This window comes from Carassius carassius, chromosome 33 (genome assembly GCF_963082965.1).
Source record: "Carassius carassius chromosome 33, fCarCar2.1, whole genome shotgun sequence".
Taxonomy (NCBI): Eukaryota; Metazoa; Chordata; class Actinopteri; order Cypriniformes; family Cyprinidae; genus Carassius; species Carassius carassius.
In genome coordinates this window covers 21,908,686-21,931,791 of record NC_081787.1, presented here as the reverse complement: position 1 = coordinate 21,931,791, position 23,106 = coordinate 21,908,686, and the positions used below count along the sequence as shown (strand labels likewise).

The 23,106-nt window shown below is 35.3% G+C and overlaps 1 protein-coding gene across 2 annotated transcripts in view; it reads left to right on the top strand.

The window, feature by feature from the left end:
• Positions 1–23,106, top strand: part of LOC132113971 (testican-1-like) — a 268,424-nt gene that overhangs the window by 133,043 nt on the left and 112,275 nt on the right. For both annotated transcript variants that reach the window (XM_059522069.1, XM_059522067.1), the window contains exon 2: positions 16,473–16,518. In XM_059522069.1, coding sequence (XP_059378052.1) covers positions 16,473–16,518 — 46 coding nt within the window. The remainder of the gene's footprint in view (positions 1–16,472; positions 16,519–23,106) is intronic.

Here is a 23,106-nt window from a genome sequence, read left to right as displayed (position 1 = left end):
ATTACTAATCAGAAATTAACCTTTGATATATTTACACTAGGAAATGTACAAAATATATTCATGAAACACGATCTTTTACTTAATATCCTAATGATTTTTTGTATATAAAAAAATATATTTTATAATAATTTTGACCCATACAATGTATTTTTAACTATTGCGAAAGATATACCCCAGAGACTTTGAATTATAACAGCTAGATACATTGTGATTGGTCAGAAACATATGAGACATAGTGTTGTTCTCATTGACTCAAACTAAAATGATTAAAAACTCTTTTTGTTAATTGAAATAAAATGTAAATACTTAATGAAAATAAATGAAAAACTTTAAATAAATAAATAAATAAAAAAGTTCCCCCAAAATTGACCCAACACTAGTAGAAACCACACACATCCATCTCACCAACTCATGTGTGTTTGTTTGATAAGTTATTTTGCTTTATTGAGCATTTAGTGGTTTATTGATTGAATTAAGTTGTCAGTCACAATGCTTTCATTCAGAAGCTAGTTTTTTATTTTTATCGTTTCAGATTTTATGTTTCATTTATCACAAACACAATGCAGCAAAGCATTTAATTTCTTGGCTGTATCAAGTTATTTTTCTAAAATAAATTGTATTGGCCAGAAAAATAAAGACACAGGCTTCATGGACAAACAAACATTTGGATTTTCTCAGAGACAGTAATAGGGATGAAGAAAACATCTTTCTCTGAAGCACACACAGTAAAAGAAAGTTGCATGATTTACTTTTACTGTATTATCCAGACATTGTTTTTTAGAAAAATCAGTCTCAAATATGATCATCAGGAATGTTTATTTGTTCATCTCTCAATCATTATTGTCTTGCATTTAATTATATGATTTGATCATTATTCAATTAATTATCTAACTAAGACATATTATTGAAGAAATAGAGCACCTACTGATATTTATATCATTTCTGTAAGTATCTTCTATACTGTTAAAAATATCTCATTGATCTATATTACAATCAGAATTTCACTCTTTTTGTCATATAAAAATCAGCATCTGCATCAAATTGCACATTTTTACTCTATTAGTGTTTCTGAATAAAACTGCTCTGTTTTTCTTTTATATTCTCACTATATCAGATTATATGAGCCATAAACTCCTGACGGATCAAATGTAATTCTCAACCAAAAACAAATTTTGTGTCTAAAAGTTTCAATAAACTATTCCATTTCAAAATAAATATTTTTTTTTCACTATTATTTCATATATCAGGCTTTACAGCTGCCCGATTCAGCAGTACACAGCATCTTGAGGCATTTTGTAAAATATTTTTAACTTGACATGCAACGCTTGCACTGCAAACTGAAAAACCAAACAGACGCCCTAAAAGAGCCAAACTATGTCTGTTTGATTAATTTCTACATAGACCAACAATTAAAAAAAACACGCAGATGGGTCTTGGCCCATCCTCCCAAAACCCCAGAGGAACTGGCTTTATTTTTCTGTTGTGTACTTGAGCAGTCAAAACGACAAAACTGCACATTGCTCATAAACACGGGTCACGCTGGTGGCGTTAAGCATGTCTCAGCATTCTCTGGTTTTGTGCTCTGGAGGGACATGTAAACTTTACACAGGCTGTTATGTTCCCTCTGATGATGCTGTAAAGTTGGCATGTCAGATGGTGCAGCTCAAGCTGCTCGTACAGTTTGAAGCTCTCCAAGTCTCTGTTTTTTGATACGCTACTGCTGGAGAGAGCCGCAGGCTTTGTTCTGTGCTATCAGACAGCACCAGAGGAGAAATCAAGGGAGAGAGACCGTGTACGTTTTTAGAAAATCTCATGTGTCTGAGCTGTTAACCCTTAGACCCGTCATTACTGCATTTCCCACAGTCCTTTGGCTTTCAGTTCTGCCAGTAAGCGAGTTTAAAGTGTTTCACCTTGATGTAAGCATTATCTGTAATAACTGGAGAAAGCTATCAGTTAGCTTTCCAGTACATCTTGGATTTCATTTCAAGTTGTTCAGATATTAAGACAATACACAGTACAAGATATATATATATATATATATATACAGTACAGACCAAAAGTTTGGACACACCTTCTCATTCAAAGAGTTTTCTTTATTTTCATGACTATGAAAATTGTAGATTCACACTGAAGGCATCAAGGGCTATTTGAGCAAGAAGGAGAGTGATGGGGTGCTGCGCCAGATGACCTGGCCTCCACAGTCACCGGACCTGAACCCAATCGAGATGGTTTAGGGGTGAGCTGGACCGCAGAGTGAAGGCAAAAGGGCCAACAAGTGCTAAGCATCTCTCGGGGAACTCCTTCAAGACTGTTGGAAGACCATTTCAGGTGACTACCTCTTGAAGCTCATCAAGAGAATGCCAAGAGTGTGCAAAGCAGTAATCAAAGGAAAAGGTGGCTACTTTGAAGAACCTAGAATATGACATATTTTCAGTTTGTCACACTTTTTTGTTATGTATATAATTCCATATATAATTCCACATGTGTTAATTCATACTTTTGATGCCTTCAGTGTGAATCATAGTCATGAAAATAAAGAAAACTCACAATTTTTGAATGAGAAGGTGTGTCCAAACTTTTAGTCTGTACTGTATATATATATATATATATATATATATATATATATATATATATATATGTAATTTTTATGGTAAAAGACTGTAAAAACCAGTGCTATTTATTATCATTGAGATAATACTGTAGTTTTTTTGTTTGTCATTTTTTTTTAGTTACGTTTCAATTTTTTTTTGTTTTTTTTTTCAGTTTTAGTAGTTATTTTAATACATCAATTCAAACTACATGAAAATGAGAATGTTGCATTAGCAACTAGCTGTAATAAAGTAAGTTTAAATTTGTATATATTATTTTATTTCAGTTAAAGGGAACCTATTTATGCCCCTTTTCACAAGATGTAAAATAAGTCTCTGAGGCCCCCAGTGTGTGTATTTAACTCAAAATACTTTACAGATAATCTTTTATAGCTTGTTAAAATTGCCACTTTTAGTGAACGAGCCAAAACGCATAATTTTAGTTTCTTCCTCTTTAAATGCAAATGAGCTGGTGCTCTGAGTAAGAGGGGAGAGCATCAAAAGCTCAAGCTCCTGCAATACCGGTCCTAGCCTTTGCGAATAAAAACTCCACTATTAGTAAAATCCTGTATCTTAACAGAATACACACTCAGATTAAAAGTCACTCATCTGATTGTACTGTGCATAAAAAATAATTACTCAGATGGGCGCACGGTGCAATAAAACAAATGAATCATGGTGCAACTGCATGCTATTACAAACTTTATAAGCCCCACTTGTAATTATGAGCGCGACTAATTCCAGCGGTCAACTTCAGAATGTTTCCATATGCAAATTTAACTCCCACTTTCATATTCACAATCATTCTAGTAGCATGTGAAGGCAGCATCAGTTAAAAAAGACAGACACTGGTAGCTTTAGCAACATTAGCCTTACAGAGTGCCAAGAGGGTATTTCAGAAAGGCAATTTGAAAAACTAACGCGTGATACTTACTTCTTCTGGAGGTGAAGCTGGATCATGAAAAGTTGGTACTGCTCCATCCTTCAGGAGAAACCTTTGTGCAAAAACTGCTTAACACTGACCCTCATTCACAAAGAATGTAAGTGATTCACACAGATATAAACGAATTTCAGTTGAGGGAGCATCTTCTTCAAAAACAAAATTATACCCACCTCGTCTTCAGCGGCTCAGATTTCAGGAGTAAATTTAAATATAATATTGTAAAACGAATTATAATATTCCTGCCTCGTCAAATCGATGTGGATGGTTTGAATGCAAATGTGTGTTGTTTTAACTTCTTTACTCATTTCTTTTCTTTTTTCTTTTTATGTGTCTGTGCTCGCTCTCCAAAATAGAAATGGAAGTGTGGACAAGTGGTTTGGTGTAACTGGGGCAGGCTTTAAGAGACTGAGAAATTTTTAAATGAATGATGTTGGGTTGAAAACATCATTCTAAAACATCTAGAAAACCTTCATGCATTGTGATTGGCCGAATACCTCAAGTGTGTGATGGAAATGTTATCCCCCTTGCCATACTGTGATGCAAGCATCACGCCGCAAAAACATAAAACCATGTCTGCATTTGTGATCGGAGAAACGACAAACAACAAGTGCTGATTAAACTCGTGTTTAATCATCTGTGGCAGATTCTTTAAATATGACAACATACTTAAAGGCTACGAGACAGCATTATTTGTCAGAAGACCGGCCTTATAGGCTACTCTCCCAGAAAACGTCCTCCTCATCTTCCGTAAAATGCGTTGCAAAAATATTTGGTTTGAACTGTTCTGGAACAGTATTGTACAGTAAATACAGCTTAAGGCGTGGACGGGTCTTAAATTTTATAAAGAATATCTCTTTTGGGTCTGTTCACGAACAGCTTGTAGCACTCCAAAGAGAGCGGAAAACTTGAAATCGCATCATATGACACCTTTGAAGAGGCAAATGCCTTCTGAATGAAAGACAGGTTTACATTTTTAGAATTAAATAATTTAGTAGCCACGACAATCAGGGGATCAAATCCATCCAATAACAAACTGTTTAATGTAAATGGTCTCATGAATGATTGATAACTTAATAAAATCCAATGTGATTTCATTAGAATTCATTTGTATTTATAGGTAAAGTGTAAAACTACTGTCAAGTTAATGAATTACAGCCTGGGGCATACAAAAACGAGGTAATTCAAACAACTCATTGACACAGGAAAGAAAACTGCGCTCATCAAGCCATTTCAAGTGTTACATTAATTGACTTTAAACAAATTGATCTCATCTTAAGGTAGGAAATACATATACAAATACCTACAAATACTGATGAGATCACATAGCAAACACATGCACACCCAGAGAAACTACTATAGAAGCTTGATAGTGTTGTGTGTGTGTTGTCACGAGATTACGATCTTAATAATGATATACTGTGTTTATTCCAAACATTTTATCAGCCCCTGGGACAAAAGGTTTGGTTGAAGACCTCAGAGCTGAAGTATTTATTAATAATAATCATGTCTTTATCTCAAAGATGTGTGCGTGCGCTGCTGTTATTGTTTTCTTCCTCTGTTGCACATGGCGGCTGTAATGTGTTCAGAATTACACGTCTTCTCTCATAATATCCTGTATCGCTTCACACATGAAAAAGCCCACAGGGTGTGTGTTTTTGTATGGATGAATGTTGGCGTGTGTGTGTGTGTGTTGCTTTCCAATCTCAGTAAAGGTGTGCTTCCTCTTGATTGATCTTTCATTCATTTAAATCACTCATGTTTGATTGAGTTTATAGAACCAGCTGATGAATTATGTGTGTGTTCACTTCTTGCCTCATATTTCTTTGTTTATTATAATTTTACAATATTTTATGTGTATTATAAGACACATTTTAGGAATACCACACTCACATTTATGTCATTTACATCTGTGATTTAATTGTGATCATGAGACCAACATCACAATTGTTCAATTACTTACTGAGATCATTAACCCAAAAATTAAAATTCTGTCATTGTTTACTTGCTCCTATGTTGTTCCAAACAAGTCTAAGTTTCTTATTTCTGTTAAATGCAAAAGAAGATATTTTGAGGAAAGTGGGTAACCAAAGAGTTGACAGTAACCATTGAATTCCATGATATGGAGAAAAAATATATATATATTATGCAAGTCAATGGCTACCGTCAGCTTGTTGGTTACCCACATTCTTCAAAATGTCTCTTCTGTGTTGAACAGAAGAAAGAGAAATTCTCTTTGTTACAATAAATTCCCTTCATTACAATGTTAAAAAAAAGAAATTAATACTAAGTAACTTACATTTTACACTTCTGATCTGTTTCTCGTTTATCTGTGTTCCAGTCCTGCGTGTCACTGATTCTATACTAATGATGCTCTCCTTAGTGAAATATGATATGCAATCTGTTTATAATCTCATTCTCTTTCTCTTTCTCTGCTGTCTTAAGGAGGTTGAGGTAAGTTAAACAGTTTAACGTTTTTGTATACAAACAATTTTCTCTTCTTTAACATCCATATCCAAAATCCTTTCTTCTTTCTCTTTGTGTGTGTGTGTGTCTTTGTTTGTACTATATATATATATATATATATATATATATATATATATATATATATATATATATATATATATATATATATATATATATATACACAGTTTTGGGAGTAACGGCGTTTAAGTATAACGGCGTTACTAACAGAGTTAAATTTTCAGTAACGGAGTAATCTAATAAATTACTTTTCCCATCATTGTAACGCCGTTATCTTTACTGAGAATGTAAAATGTCGCGTTACTACAGTTTGGTTGAATAAAGCGCGAGGTGTCATGCTTTGGCTAGTGGCTACACATCAGCTGCCTGACACTGTTGCAAATCCGATGATGATTGGCTGAGTGGGCGGTGCCCTGCTCACGCTGCCTTACTGCACGCTCTGACAACATGTTTCTGTAACATGCACGGTATGCCCAGCAAAAAAGACTTTATCCACGTCTGCCTCAAGCAACTCAAATCTTATAAACCACCTCACATCAACACATGCTAACATGTTACTGTACTGAATATTTAATGCTGTGTTCACACCAGACGCGACTTGCGTGAATAAATCTAGTTTTAAAAGTATTTCATGCGAGAATGTAGTTGTTTTAAACTCAAATATGCGGTTTATTTATAAAGACAGTGTCTATTTAAGAATGTGTTTCGCTGATTTTCGAAGGTTGTCTATTGGCGTCTTTGCATTGACTTAACATTGAAATCACTCGCGCCAGACGCTCTATTTGCGTCTGGTGTGAACGCACCATAAGAGTTGGATAGTGTTCTGTTTATTGTGCAGTAACTTTAGGCCTAATATACAGTTACAGAGATTTGCACTAATGGCCAGGTTTCCCTTTGTTTCTTTTTAACCAAGTTTAAATTTGTTTGTCTTAATTTTGTACTTGAATTTTTTTTTTTTCAATATTTATTTTTTATATGTTTTATTTCTATGCATATCATATGGCAGGTTGCAATCTATTGAGTTCAAATAAATAACAATTTTTTTTTAAATAGTATTTTTATTCTTCAATCAGTTAATATAAACATCTTATATTTTAAAGATGTTATAGGACATAATAGCGTTATAGAACATAAAAAATAACGAGTTACTAGTTACTAACTCATTTACATTTTAGGAAGAGTAATTTGTAACTGTAACTAATTACTTTTTTAAAGATGACCAACACTGTATATATATATATATATATATATATATATTTCAAAAGTTTGGGTCTGTAAGATTTTAACAAGAATGCATTAAATTGATAGAAGTGACAGTAAATACATTTATAATGTTACAAAAGATTTCTATTGCAAATAAATGCAGTTTTTTTTTTTTTACCTTTCTTTACTCATCAAAGAATCCTAAAAACATTAAAAGTTTCAACGCTTTCACAAGAATATGCAGCAGCAAAACAAAAACAACCCCAATTGCAGAAAGGTTGGGACATTTTGTAAAATGCAATAAAAGTCAAGAATATGTGATTTGTTAATTCTCTCGAACCTTTATTAAATTGACAAAAGTACAAAGAAGAGATTCCCACTGTTTTCACTGAGAAACTTAAAAGTATTTTGTAAATATAAATACATTTTGAATTTCATGGCTGCAAGACGCTCTAAAAAATTGGGAAAGAGACAAAATAAAAGTGAAAATTATAGAATATCCAAATTAAACTGTTCTTAAAAAGTTAACAGTAAGCAGGTGAACCGGTCACACTCTAAAAAAGTTGGGACAGAGGCATGTTTACCACTATGTCACATCATCCTTCCTTTTAATTATAATGTTTCATCATTTGAGAATTGAGGGTAGTAATTGTTAAAATTTTGCATGCAAAAGATCTGGAGACAGATCTGGACTGATCTAGCACATTCACTCTTTGTCTACGAAACCACACTGTTGTAGCACAAGCAGGATGAGACCTGGCATGTCTTGATCTAATAACCATGGACTTCTCGTGAAATACTTCATCTTGATGGCACTATATGTCTCTGTACAGTTTTAATATATGCCTCCATGTCAATGGTACTGTCACACATCTGTCACAAATGCCGTTTGCTCTGCTGTGCTCATAGACCATGACTGACGTTTGCTTTTTTTTATCTGTCGCTGGTGAAAGTCTGGATGGTCCCTTTGGACTTTGGGACTGAGAACTTGACGTCCATTTTTTTTACAGAAACAAGTTGAAATGTGGACTCATCTGACCACAGCACACATTTCCACTGTCTGAGATGAGCTCTGGCCCAGAGAACCCTGTGGAATCACTGCATAGATTTGATATAGAGCTCTATCCTTGAGTAACAGAGACTCAAGTTGCATTTCTTAATGAAGCAGCAAACTGTGTTCAGTGACAGCAGTTTTCTGAAGTACTCCTGAGCTCATGTGGCTATATTTCACACAGCAGCATGACAGTTTCTTTAGGCCCTTCACACCAAGAGTGGTAACTATAAAGATAATGATATTAGCGTCCACAACAGTGAACAATATCGTCTGTTTATTCTAAGCGCACACTTGTCTGCCGCTTTAAATTCTCAAGCTCGATTCTGTTTGATTCAATGTTTTTATCGATCATCAGCTGGAAAAAAAAAGTTCTGAAAGTGATTCCAATGATACCGTTTCTCTGTACCTTTATCGTTATAGTTGTGGTGTGGACTCTGCTATTCTCAAGACTGAGAATGATTTTTAGAACTATATCTTTATCATTGTCTTTATAGTTGTCGCCCTTGGTGTGAACAGGCCTTTATGCAGTGCCATCTGAGGGCTCAAAGGTACACACTTTCACCTGAGGTTTCCTGTCTTGAAAGAGTAATGATGTTGAAAATTCAGCTTTAACATCGCATTACATTTTACAATATACTGACTTAATCATCATTAATCAAAGTCTCTTCACATCTCGATAGCAATCACTAAGTTAAGTGGTGTAAATGTATTAATATGTGATAATATCGTCTGTAGAAGTCATAGAACCATACAATGTTCATCCAGTCACATTCCTCAGTCCGAGGCTGTCCATCCTACACTCTCTCTATATGCCAATTAAGACAATAATCTGCTCAGTTGTGAGGTAGTTTTGTGTTCAGAAGTGTGTGTGTGTGTCAGTGGGATTTATTTGTCAGCTTTAATGTGTTCATCTGCTCTGTCCCGCTGCCGTCTTCACTCAACATGATGCTCACACACACACACATACGTGGCCATCTCTGAGTGTACGGCTGACCTTTCATGCCCATGGGCTCTAAACTGTCACAGCAGAGCAACATCAGAGAGTGAGAGTTAAGGGACGAGTGAGTAAACAGGAAGTGAAAGAAAGCAGAGGAACAAACACGCAGCCAGAGTCATTTAGTCTCCCGTGAACTGTGAGACAGTTTCTGACTTTCTCAAACACACTCCAGCCGCATTGTCTGACTGCGGGGCAAACATGAGACAGCTAATCTGACAGCAGATAACCACCAGCCTGCCCACAAACCTCATTTACCTCAACCACAAAGAAACAGAGGGGAAGATCAAATGAATCTGTGGTCCGAATTCCTGTCTGTGAAGGTTATTTGTGCAGCAGGTGCTGTGATGTCGTGTGTGTGTGTTACAAATAAATGCTTTCTAGCTCATCTGCATGCCACAAAAACCACTATCACTTGCTGATTTGAAGCCACAGTTAAAAATATATGATATGCATATACTGTAGAGAGAGAGAGAATCATGTAAGAAAAATGTATTAACTTGCAACATCATCCATTAAAACCAGAGATATGATAGTGACTGACTTCATCTTCACCACTACATCTATTGGTAGAGTTGTTCTTTTTGCCAAAAGAATTGATTGTAGTGCTGTCAAGTCGATCACAATTAATCACAGCCAAAATAAAAGTTTGTTTACATATGTGTTTACTGATATCATATATAAATATAAATTACATATATTTCTTAAATATATACATGTGCATCTCAATAAATTAGAATGTCGTGCAACAGTTCATTTATTTCAGTAATTCAACTCAAATTGTGAAACTCGTGTATTAAATAAATTCAGTGCACACAGACTGAAGTAGTTTAAGCCTTTGGTTCTTTTAATTGTGATGATTTTGGCTCACATTTAACAAAAACCCACCAATTCACTCAACAAATTAAAAAACAATCTCAACAAATTAGAATACTTCATAAGACCAATAAAATAAATAAATAAAACATTTTTAATGAATTATTGGCCTTCTGGAAAGAATGTTAATTTACTGTACATGTACTCAATACTTGGTAAGGGCTCCTTTTTCTTTCATTACTGCCTCAATTCGGCGTGGCATGGAGGTGATCAGTTTGTGGCACTGCTGAGGTGGTATGGAAGCCCAGGTTTCTTTGACAGTAGGCTTTAGCTCATCTGCTTTTTTGGTCTCTTGTTTCTCATTTTCCTCTTGACAAAACTCCGTAGATTCTCTCTGGGGTTCAGGTCTGGTAAGTTTGCTGGCCAGTCAAGCACACCAACACCATGGTCTTTTAACCAACTTTTGGTGCTTTTGGCAGTGTGGGCAGGTGCCAAATCCTGCTGGAAAATGAAATCAGCATCTTCAAAAAAAATGGTCAGCAGAATGAAGCATGAAGTGCTCCAAAATTTCTTAGTAAACGGGTGCAGTGACTTTGGTTTTCAAAAAACACAATGGACCAACACCAGCAGATGACATTTCACCCCAAATCATCACAGACTGTGGAAACTCTGGACTTCAAGCAACTTGGGTTATGAGCTTCTCCACCCTTCCTTCAGACTCTAGGACCTTGGTTTCCAAATGAAATACAAAACTTGCTCTCATCTGAAAAGAGGACTTTGGACCACTTGGCATCAGTCCAGTTCTTCTTCTCCTTATCCCAGGTAAGACGCCTCTGACGTTGTCTGGGGTTCAGGAGTGGCTTAACAAGAGGAATACGACAACTGTAGCCAAATTCCTTGACACGTTTGTGTGTGGTGGCTCTTGATGCCTTGACCCCCCAGTCCATTCCTTGTGAAGTTCACTCAAATTCTTAAATCGATTTCATAAGGCTGCGGTTCTCTCAGTTGGTTGTGCATCTTTTTCTTCCACACATTTTTTCCACTCAACCTTCTGTTAACATGCTTGGATACAGCACTCTTTGAACAGCCAGCTTATTTGGCAATTAATGTTTGTGGCTTAACCCTCCTTGTGAAGGGTCTCAATGATTGTCTTCTGGACAACTGTCAGATCAGCAGTCCTCCCCATGATTGTGTAGCCTAGTGAACCAAACTGAGAGATCCTTTTGAAAGCTCAGGAAACCTTTGCAGATGTTTTGAGTTGATTAGCTGATTGGCATGTCACCATATTCTAATTTGTTGAATTGGTGGGTTTTTGTTAAATGTGAGCCAAAATCATCACAATTAAAAGTACAAAAGACTTAAGCTACTTCAGTCTGTGTGCATTGAATATTTTTTTATACACAAGTTAAAAAATGTTAGTTATATAATAAATGATGATTGTTTTGATATTTTGCAATGACATTTGTAATGATAAAAGACTTCCTAATCGTCGGGAAGAAGGAGGCGGGAACCGGCGGACAATCAACAACATTTTAATAAAGCAAAATAAACACAAAACAGCGCACCAGCCCCTCACGGACGACTGGTGCGCGCAAATAAAAACCAAAACACAACTAAAAGCCCAGGCCTGGTCCTCTCTCGTCCTTCACTGTCGTCGCTCCAGTTTTATATCCTTCCATCTCCTCCGTGGGCCTCGAGACCGGTGGGTCGAACAGGTGTAGCTCATCTCCAATCACTCCACCGGCCTCGCTCCCATGTCCCTCGGCCCCGCCCCACTCGTCACAACATTCAAGCGTTAAATGTTCTGTACACTCAGGCAGTATCTTGTGTTTGAAGGACACTGAATGTTGAAGGAGCAGGAACAATAACGTGGCCAGAATGTAAATGATGGTACAGCTTGAAGTGCTTTAGTGTTTTAATTCACACAAATCTACCTCAGATGTGATGCTTACATTAAAAGCCATGTTTTTCTAATTTTGGAACTGTTAGCATGAGCCATGTGTGCTTTTTCATCGAACGAGCATTTACACTGAAATACAATTGCATAAATAATCCTTTTAAATGAATGTTTTAAGTATAACATTTTGAAAATTTAAATATGAAATGTTTCCTTCAAAATGAAATTAAACTCTAAATATGGAACTAAAACCAACTTTAGGTGGTGGTGAGACGCTGTTTTAAGGAGTGAGTTAAAACTGATTTGTTCAAATTAATAATTTATTAATAAACTAAGCAAGTGACTGTCTTATGAATCATTGAATTGATATGTTCAGAATGCTTATTCATTCAGTAATAAAACATTTTGTGAAAATATTTTCATTGGTGAAGTAGAGCAAAAACAGACAATATATAACTGACAATATGAACTTATTGTATATTGAACTTCAAAATCACATTAACAAACAAGCTGTATATCACCTTTGCAATTTGGGGAAAAGGCACACTTGCTCACAATATCATATAGATACTATATCATATATATATTGTATTAACTGTATCTGTAACTGTATATATATATATGAGACAAAAACTCATACGGGGCCTTTATTTATTTATTTATTTGCAAAGTGAGTGATATGTTCAATAACTACGGAGCCCCGCACATGTCATGCAAGAAAAAATAAATAAATTGTGTGCACGATTTACTAATTCGTTCCCTCAATTTTCTAAAACGTGCACACAATAACTATTGCGTTCCCTCGATTTACTATTGCGTTCGTTCGATCTACTAAATCGTGTACACAATTTAGCAAATCGAGGGAACAAATTAGTAAATCGTGTGCACAATTTATAAATCGAGTGAACGCAATAGTAAATCGAGGGAACGCAATAGTAATCGTGTGCACGTTTTAGTACATTGAGGGAACGATTTAGTAGATCGTGCACATGATTTAGCCTTATATTTTTTCCTGCGTGTCATGTGCGGGGCTCTGTAAATAACAAAACAAGAATGGCAAAATTATAGATGATACATATTGTGCACCAATGATTCCTGACTTTGTACCTTCATCATTGTAAACACATTTCTGCTAATTTTTACAAACTGTTCTAATTTTAATTTGTATTGAACTCGAATCGTTCAATCAAAGACACATCGCAAAGGTCATAATTTCCACAGAGAGAAGTTTTGCTGCTGGAACCATTGAAAATAAAGGTTACAACATTCGATTATAAGAGTTTGCAGGATAGAGAAGGTCTGCTGGCTGGAAGGTTTGCAGACTCAGGGTTTGTCATTCTGAGGGTAAAATGAGTTTCACTTTTCCTGCAATTCCCCTTTGATTCGGAGCCATGAGCCCACAGACACATTTGGCCTAGTTTTGCTGAGACCACCATAAACTTTGAGTGGAATTACTGCCTGGCTTTGCTCACGGCCTGAGAGCTGTAGTTTACAGATGTTTACACCAGAATGATAAATGTCTTCTGTAGCTTACCAACAGATGTAACTTATTCTCGCATAAGTTATTGTTTTTAATTACCCTCTTAATTTAATTTAACCAGATATTTTACACTAAAACATCGATCTGCTCGAAGCTGAAGAGCCCCTAATGAGAGTTTGAAGTCAAATATTTGTTTATCCGGCCTGTAGCGGCTCCACTTTGGGACAGGACTGTGTTAGCAATCGAATGTGAAAATGTTGGATGTTGTGTGAGATTCTATCTGGAGTCTGTTGCAGAGATGAAAATCAATCTCTTGCACTCGCTGTCATTTTTGCCCTTCCATAAAACAGTCAGAAGTGATGGGACCTGTGATTTGATTTATTAATAGTATTTTTTTATTATTATTATTTTATTTTATTATTAACTTTATATTACTTTTTGATAGGTGGTATCAGTTTTTATAAATATTTTATTTTATTTATAGGTGGAATCAGTAAAGTATTATTATTATTGTTATTATTATTATTATTATTATTATTAACTTTATATTTAAATTCAATTTTTTGATTGCTGGAATCAGTCAGGTGTTATGTATTGTATTTTATTTTATTATTTTATTTTACTTTAAAATGTGATCTTATTTTTTTACTTTAATTTTTAGTTATTTTTTTTTTTTTTTAGATTTTTTTATGTATATAGTGAACTTTCTTTCATTGTGCATGCAGTTTTTGATGGGTGGAATACGTTTTGACTTTATGAAATGAAGTATGCCAATGTATGGCTTAGATCTGTCATGAACAAAAATAGTTTGCTTGCATTATCACCTCAGGAACACCAATGCAGCGCCTTAAAGTATAAAGAGTCTGGATTAACCTTTATTTAAGCAAGTAAATCAGTTGAGAACCAGTTCTCATTTACAATGATGACCTGGCCAAGAGATAAAAAGCAGGTACAATACAATAAAATCATAACAGTTACAAATAACATAATTATAAAGAGTGACAAATAAAATAATGATTTTGTACTATTGACTGAATTGAAATTTTAAAGGAAGAGAGTGAAATAAATGAACTAAACTGCATCTAAGTCTGCAGATGATTCCAATCATATATAGCAAAAAGAAAAAGTGCAACGACCAAAAGAGGCATGGACTTTAGGTATGAAGAAATGAATGAAACTACTAGAGCACAGATTATGGCTTGTATTATGAATATTAAGGGGTTTAGTGATTGGAAATATGGTGGAGTTTTCCCAATGAATTTGTCTGCAAGAATAAAGAGAAGACCAGTTCATTAATAAAGAACAATAATATAAATTTTATGAAGGAGAGTTTTTAAAGCAGACCTGTGAAATATATCTCCATAATCCAAGATTGGAAGCACTTTCATTTTAACCAAAAGCTGTTCTGAAGAATGCGTAAATGAAGATTTGTTACAATAAAGAAATCCAATACAAGATTTAACCTTTCTGAGCAGTACATTTATGTGAGTTTCAAATGACAATTTGCTATCAAGCCAGATACCATGGTATTTGTAGCATTCAACATAATCATAATCTCAGAGGCATCCACTGAGAACATTTTAGGCAGATATTCAATGTGTGGTAGATTTCTGTTAAAAGTCAGGCATTTTGTTTTATTTGTATTTGAAACTAATTGAAGACTAGAGAAAGCAAATATTGCAATTATCAAGGAAGAACTAAACGTGTAAATGATAGTGTCATCAGCGTATAAATGTACGTGAAAATCACCTGCAATAAGAGCAATCACACAGCGTTTAGTTGATCCTGACAAGCACTTGTTGTCACAGTTGTAAACACAGCGGCTTTCTTCTTTCATTAGGGGGTTTGGTGTCACGGCATCTTTGTTTCCAGGCGGAACGTTAAAGAACGAGACACACACATCTCCCGGAAATCCTGTTTAATTCAACCAATCCGATGAAGACTTCGAAACTCCTGAAGTATTTCCACTTTAATGTTCCGTATGCATCAGACGTTCAGCCTACAGTCCGTGGGCATGACATCTGAGGCTGATACTAGCTGAGAGATGACGTTGAATTAGATCACATGTGAAAAAAGAAGCAATGCTATCAGCCAACGCTTTATCATATCTTTAACCAGACAGTACTCGTAGCTGAATCTGGAAAAGGACCAGTAGTTTGTGTGCAGCTTATGCATCACACAAAGCCAATGTCCAGACACTGGATCAGCAGAAGACCAACAAATCCACCAACTCACGATCAAAAGCACTCAACCAGTACCCACAATACAAGAATGACCGCAGACACACACAGGCAGGCTACAACATTTTTTCCAAAGACTGGTAAAAATAAAGTGCGCCAGCAATACTGAAAAATTAACACAAATGCAGAAACAGAGAGGAGACATGTAATACATAACCAGCTTGTTGCCATCTTGGATTTATGCTCGAGTATGCTCGAGATACAGATAAAGTCTGCTGTAACGCATTTAATTTAGCTTTTTTTATCTTGTACTTTTGTGACTAAAGTTTTTGATAATTTCATTGTTTAGAAGGTATTTTTTAAGCAACATTGCAGAGACCAAAATAATCAAATAGATTTTATTTTATTTTATTTTATTTTATTTTATTTTATTTTATTTTATTTTATTTTATTTTATTTTATTTTATTTTATTTTATTTTATTTTATTTTATTTTATTTTATTTTATTTTATTTTATTCCTTGAGGTTTTTGGTTCAGAGCCAAAATAAAAAGAGACCTGTGAGAGCAGGAGGAAAATCAAATGTAAGTTTGGATCAAGCAGTTGAAGCGAATGCCTTCACAGAGTCCATTTACTACACAGCTTTCATTATAGACATCACCGGACAATCTGTCTGTACACTTATCTCACTCTCAGACAACCAGTCATTGTCTCTGTCTTATTTCACACTGTCCTTTCAATCATAAAGCTATTTTCTTCTTCCTAAAGTTTGTGGAATTGAAGCTTAACTTGTCTTTTTTGAGGATTTTACATGTGTGTCATTGTGTGTTTCTGCAGGATGATTACTTCAGAACCTGGAACCCCAACAAAGCACAAGACCAAGGTAAGAAGATTAAGTAAAAATGCGTGTTTCTTGTTCAGAAGCATTTATCCACTTATCTATCTGACCTTGTAGTCTCATCTCTATCTCTCTCCTAACTGTCCTTTCTGCTTCATACACACTATAGCTATGCCCACATTAATCATAAAAAAACTACAATCAAGTGCTGGAATCTTCATTTCAGTGTATCGATTCTTATCTCTGCTCCAGACATTAATCAATACAGAGAGCCAGAAACACACACACATAGCTAAAGGAAGACATATCATAGACTTCTGTTGTTTTTATAGAAATTATAATCAGTCCTACCCAAATCCTAAAACAAAACGTGTATTTCATTCATGAATAGTTTTTGCAATTGAGGACAGAGGCAGATTGATTTAGTGATTTGGCGGTCCTAGGCAAAATATAGGAATGGGGCCCTATACATTTGCACACATTTACCTAGATCAACCTTGAGGTTCCTTTTCTGTTGTGATGCTTGCTGCTACACAGCGGTGCCCCATAGTTGTTGTGTCCAATGTTTCTGTTTTGTCATGTACATATTATAATGGCTTTCTTTCATGCTGTAGACCACGAAATAGCAATAGATTTACATGATAAAGCTTTTTAGTCTTTTAAACCATTTTTTAAAGAAAAGGGATGAGTCAGAATTATAAATTGTTACATTAATTTAAAATGGGGATATGTGGGTGGATTTTTGCCTTGGTCTGAATAAAAACTGCAAATGGGATTATTGAAAACACACAAACTAATTTAAAAACATACAGAAAAAACAAACATGCAAATTCATTTTCTGCCAGTAGGAGCAGCGCTGTGCACATAAATGCTACTTTACAGATAAAATGAAAATGTCACCAAAACTTTTCTAAAGAGAGGTCGGTTCCGTTCAGAGATTAATTCATATAAAAACTTGAATTACTGAGAATGAAAGTGTGAAAAATAAAGCCTATACTGACAAGGAAAGTCTACTGATGTAATAAAGTGAGCAGCGATTAAAAACAGTGGAGCGGTTTACACCACAAGCAATTAGGGTCATTTACTGTAACAATCTTTTTTTAATCTAGAGCCAAAAAGGCTTCATTCAAGCCCTTCCTGTGTGCGTTGCTTCTCAGTGAAGACACTGATAAGCAGGTATTTTGAAAACAAAAGCAGAAACAAAGTGCACAGCAAAATATATTTATACTTTTGTTAAAACAATGCAGAAAACCACAATGCTGCAAAATATAGTCATTTTTACCTAACGACCGTTCAAATCATTATTTAGCATTATTAATCTGTATGTTAAGAGTATTTTAAAAGTAAAAATATAGTTGTTAAAATTGTGGAAATGATTTGTAGATGGCATCGAAAGGTAACATAAACATTTAAATTACTAGTTAACTTTGTTTTCTTCTCTTGATGAGAGAGTGTTGATTATGTTTGTTTTAAGCAAAATATAAAATTGGATTTTGAAAAGTGTCCCCCCGTCCCCAGTGGAAATTACACTTATTTATTAGAATGAAAGATGACATTGGTCAAAACAATGATAACAGTAACTACAACAACATGTTTTATTTTATATTATTATTACATTTTTAATTTATTAATTTATTTTGTTTATTTTTTTTATTTTGTGGCATGGCCCATGAGAATATTGCCAGGCCAAGTAAAATGTTTGAACATTTTTGAGATAGAGTAGAAGCACGTGCTCAGGAAGATCCATCTGAGCATGTGCTGCTGTGGATCCTGTCATGGACACAATGTTTATACTTCATCTGCTGAGTCACTTTTACTAAATCTGTTTTACTAGAATGACTGTACAGAGCTAATATCACTAACAAGTCTCTTGTCTCAATATAGCTACAGTGCTGCCAACTACAGCTCCAGTCTCATCAACGTATCCATATTTTTATTCAAATGTTCTAATATATATATATATATATATATATATATATATATATATATACACACACACACTAGGGCTGGACGATTATGGCCTAAAATAAAACCTTGATCAATTGAACATTTTACCTCGATTGCGATTAATGAATGATTATTTTTTTTTTTTTTTTTTTTTTTGCCCTCATAGTTGACTGACAAAGTTTGTACTGTAAATATGATTGACTATTAAAGATGAGATATTTTTTCCTATTGAAAGAGCGATCTGACATAGCTCACTATTAGCAATTATTTTATCTATGTTCGTAACATTTCTTACAGATTATTGCTCGGTGTAAGAGATAAATAAAGATCAGATAAAGATAAATTAGCACAGTACCAGTACGAGTGATTGTGTGTGTGAATTAGTCATACCGTCTCTATAATATTGTGAAGCTGGGGGTTGTAAATAGCCCAGTTTCTTCAAAAGTAGAAAAATATGCTATAATAAGTTTTGAGATTCTAAGCTACTTTAGTGATAAATCACAGGACAGCGCTGACAAACTAGTTTCTGCGTTCCTCTGTGCCCGCGATCTTCACAGCTACTGTTTATATGAGTGTTCGTGCCACAATTGCAGCTGTGGCTGAAAAACTAAATTCGAATTTGCAATTAAATATTATCCAAATTCAAATTATATTCGATTTTAAAATGCATAATTTTAGTTAGGGTCAAGAAAAGCTTTTGGCTTCTCTTCTGAGGCCACAAGAGGGCGCATTGGGCAAAATATTACTAATGCACGTTTATTCAAAGCATAAGAAAATATGACTGTGAAAAAAAAGTGCATAATATTTAAAATAATATACATAACATAACATATAACATTGCAGCAGTGCTGCATCTAGTTGCTTCAATTGTATAGGTTAACAAAAACATTCTAATGCAATGTCACTTTTATATTGTCATCGCATCTCGTGCGCCACTGATAAAGGCCAAAGTATAATTTGACCATCCGCATCCACGCACCGTCTGCATTATGTAATTTTCGTCATCAATAGGGCTCGCAGACAGCTACGCATCCGTCCATGCGGTCTCAAAAAGTGCCTGTTACACATCCGATCATCTAATCGCTTGAATGTCCAAACCATAAAACAAATACAACTGACAAAGTTTAGTGAAGACACAAGGCCATCACTATGTGTTGAACCGGTGTTCACCTCCGTGTTTTGCTTTTATGCCACTGACTGGATGGGGCAGAGTCATGTGGCTACAAACGTGGTAGTATGCTTTTAAGGGGGAAGTATTAACAGGATTAAAAAACTGAAATAACCGACATGGGAAAATTACGTCGGTTAGAGGTTCTGAATTTTGGTTTCGATTAATCGTCCAGCCCTAATACACACACACACACACACACACACACACATATGTATGTATGTGTAAAGGTGTAAATTACTTACACTTTAAATATCCTGCATGTATGTATGTATGTATATATGTAAATGTGTATATATATTAGGGGTGTAACGGTTCACAAAATTCACGGTTCGGTTCGATACAATACACTGGTGTCACGGTTGGGTTCGGTACGGTTCGGTACGTTTTAGATACAGCAAAAAGGAAAAATTGGCAGATAAATTTCCTTGATTTAAAAATTTTTTTTTATTAAAACTAACAAAGTGTTTTTTACATTGAACAATGATGGAGCTATTCTTTACCCATCTTCTATGGTGTTTTCTTAGCAGCATACTGTATAAAACAAAAAAAGCTCCTTATAAAAAAAAAATGAAAATGTTATATTATTGTAGTAGTTATGAACAAATACAAAGATGTAACTTTTTATATGGAACTCTATAACTCTTTATATTGAGTGTGTTTTTACTCAATTGGTTCTCTATAGGGCTTATGTTTTTTGGAACAAAGCAGGAATTACGGTCTGTCTGAAATGGGCTCGTGAAGGAATATTGTAACGGGGCTCAATTACATTAAGCCTTTTCTTAAAACCTACGTTTTCCACTACAGAGTAAGGCGCTCGCTCACTCAGTACACGCTGAAGGCTTGTTGCAAAATGGCCAATGCGTTTAACAGACCAGAAATAGAAGATCCTCCAATAACCAACAGGTCTGGTGTTTGGGTGCACTTTGGATTCCCTGTAAGCCATAATGGTGATGATAGAAGGAATGGTAAATAGTAAGGTCTCATATCCGCGGCTATAACGTAAATGTACCAATCGCCATGGTGATGTCTTTTGCCCTGTTTGAATCCGTTGGAAATATCTGTCTAAATGCTGCGGGGATAATTTTTTTCTTGTATGTTTCTCATTTTTTTCGTCTTTACCCAGATACTGACACACTAAGGTGATGTCGGCGTAAATGAGTTGACATGTTTCAAGTATTCCCGCTGGTGTTTTTTTTTTTTTTTTTGTATTCCCGCTGGTGTACCCTAGATGCGACATATCCTTGTTTTTTTTATCCACCACTCTCTTGCCATCACAATTATAGCTTACAGGGAATTCAAAGTGCACCCAAACACCAGACCTGTTGGTTATTGGAGGATCTTCTATTTCTTGTCTGTTAAACGCATTGGCCATTTTGCGACGAGCCTTCAGCGCGTACTGAGTGAGCGAGCGCCTGACTGAGTAGCCTAACATAAACATATAAGTTGGTGTTTTTTTCTTCTTCGGGGGTGTCAGGGGCGTTGCCTGTTACGTCGTTTGGGTTATTGGGCTACCTTGTTGAACGCATATCATTATATTTCACAATTGTTTTTTTTTTTCAAAATATAATTAATTAGTCCAATGAACCGTTCGGTCCATAATGCGTACCGCGTACCGAACCGAAAGCCTCGTACCGAACGGTTCAATACGAATATGCGTATCGTTAAACCCCTAATATATATATATATATATATATATATATATTACTCAATCCTATTCCATTATCATTTATAGGACAATTGTTTATACACTTATTTATTTGCACATTATTATTATTATTATTATATTTATTTATTTCTGTGTGTTGTTGTCTCTGTGCACTGAAAGCTTATGTCACTAAAACAAATTCCTTGGCAATAAAGCTCTTTCTGATTCTGATACTATTTTTTACTTTATTTTTATTGTGATTAATCGCATGATTGTCGCACAAAACTAATAATGCATTCAACTGCTCTATAGGCAAAGGTGCAGTAACATTGGGTTTGCAAACACTTTAAACAAATAAGGTGCTTTTATAAAGCAGTATTCCTTTTACATAGTAGCGGTTAAAATATTTCTTGTGAATTTTAATTTATAACATTAATTGAATTAAATTAAATATAAAACGAGCCATTGATCACTGCTAGGACATTAAAATATTTATAGAAAATATTTCATAGTTTGTTATAGAAAAACAAGTTATGCTCCGAGTCCAGAGCCTTGATCAAAACATTATAACAGGCACCTTCCTATTAGAGACTTGCACGATCGCGGGACCCATTGCAGCAGAGTACAGCACGGGACAACACTTGATGGGCGTGTAGAGACTTGTCTGTGTGGGATGTGGGAGAATAATTAGGGTGTGCTCACACTAGGCAATCTTAACCATACTGGAGCGCGATTGACCCCCAAAGAGGTTCGTTTGACTAGTGTGTTTGCTCCGTTTATAGTCCCTGGCTTGGTTGGAAGAGGTGGGCAAGAGCGCAGTTCAGTTATATATAGATCAGTGAGTGTGAGTGCTAACCGTGCCGGAGCGCAGATCTTCTGATACGTGCTGCATGATTGCGTCAATATTTCTGAGTAGCAAAAGCGATATATGTGTAAAACAATATAGTTATACAACTCAAAATAATAAACCACAAAGTTAACAAAACAATGCACTACACAATCAATCCAAAATGCGGCAGCAAGATACATTTTTAACGATCCTAAAAGAATGAACATCACACCTCTGTTTATCAATTTGCACTGGCTATCAATAACTGCTTGCATAAAATTGAAGTAATGAATTTTTGCCTACAAAACCACCACTGGCTCTGCACCCCTCTACCTAAATTCATTACTTCAGACTTATGTGCCTCTAGAAGCTTGCCCTCTGCAAGTGAACATCGCTTAATTATTCCATCCCAAAGAGGCACAAAATCACTTTCACAGAATTTTAAATTAAATGTTCCGTCCTGGTGGAATGACCTGCTCAACTCAATTCGAGAATCTGAGTCCTCAACCATCTTCAAAAATCGACTAAAAACACATCTCTTCCATCTTTAATTGACCCTCTAACTCTAGCACTCTCTATTCTTATTCTATTCTTAAAATAAATAAATATAAAAATAACATTTGTCACAGCCAGCTCGTTCTTGACCATAACATAAAATAGGAGGACTTGCTCAGATCGATTGAATTGCAAGATTCTTTATTCAAGAATCAAAATAATACAATACCAAAATAATATAACAATGTCTAGGGTTGAAATAATAATCCAATTGGTGAGGACCTGTTGAAAGGCTACAACAAACCAAAGGTTTGAGCCAATGACTTCTCCTGAGGACTGCCGATTCCCTGGAGAAAGTGAAATTAAGAGAATCAGTCCCATCTTTATCAATTAGAGGAGATTATTCAACAGGGGTGTGCAATCCTCCACACCCTCCCAAGTCATCCCGCCACCAGCAGGCGAGGAAAGGAAGCACAGGGTCATAACACCTCCCTCCTCAAAAAGATTTGGCAATGAATCAAAAAAAAAGGAAAGTGAAAGTCAAGC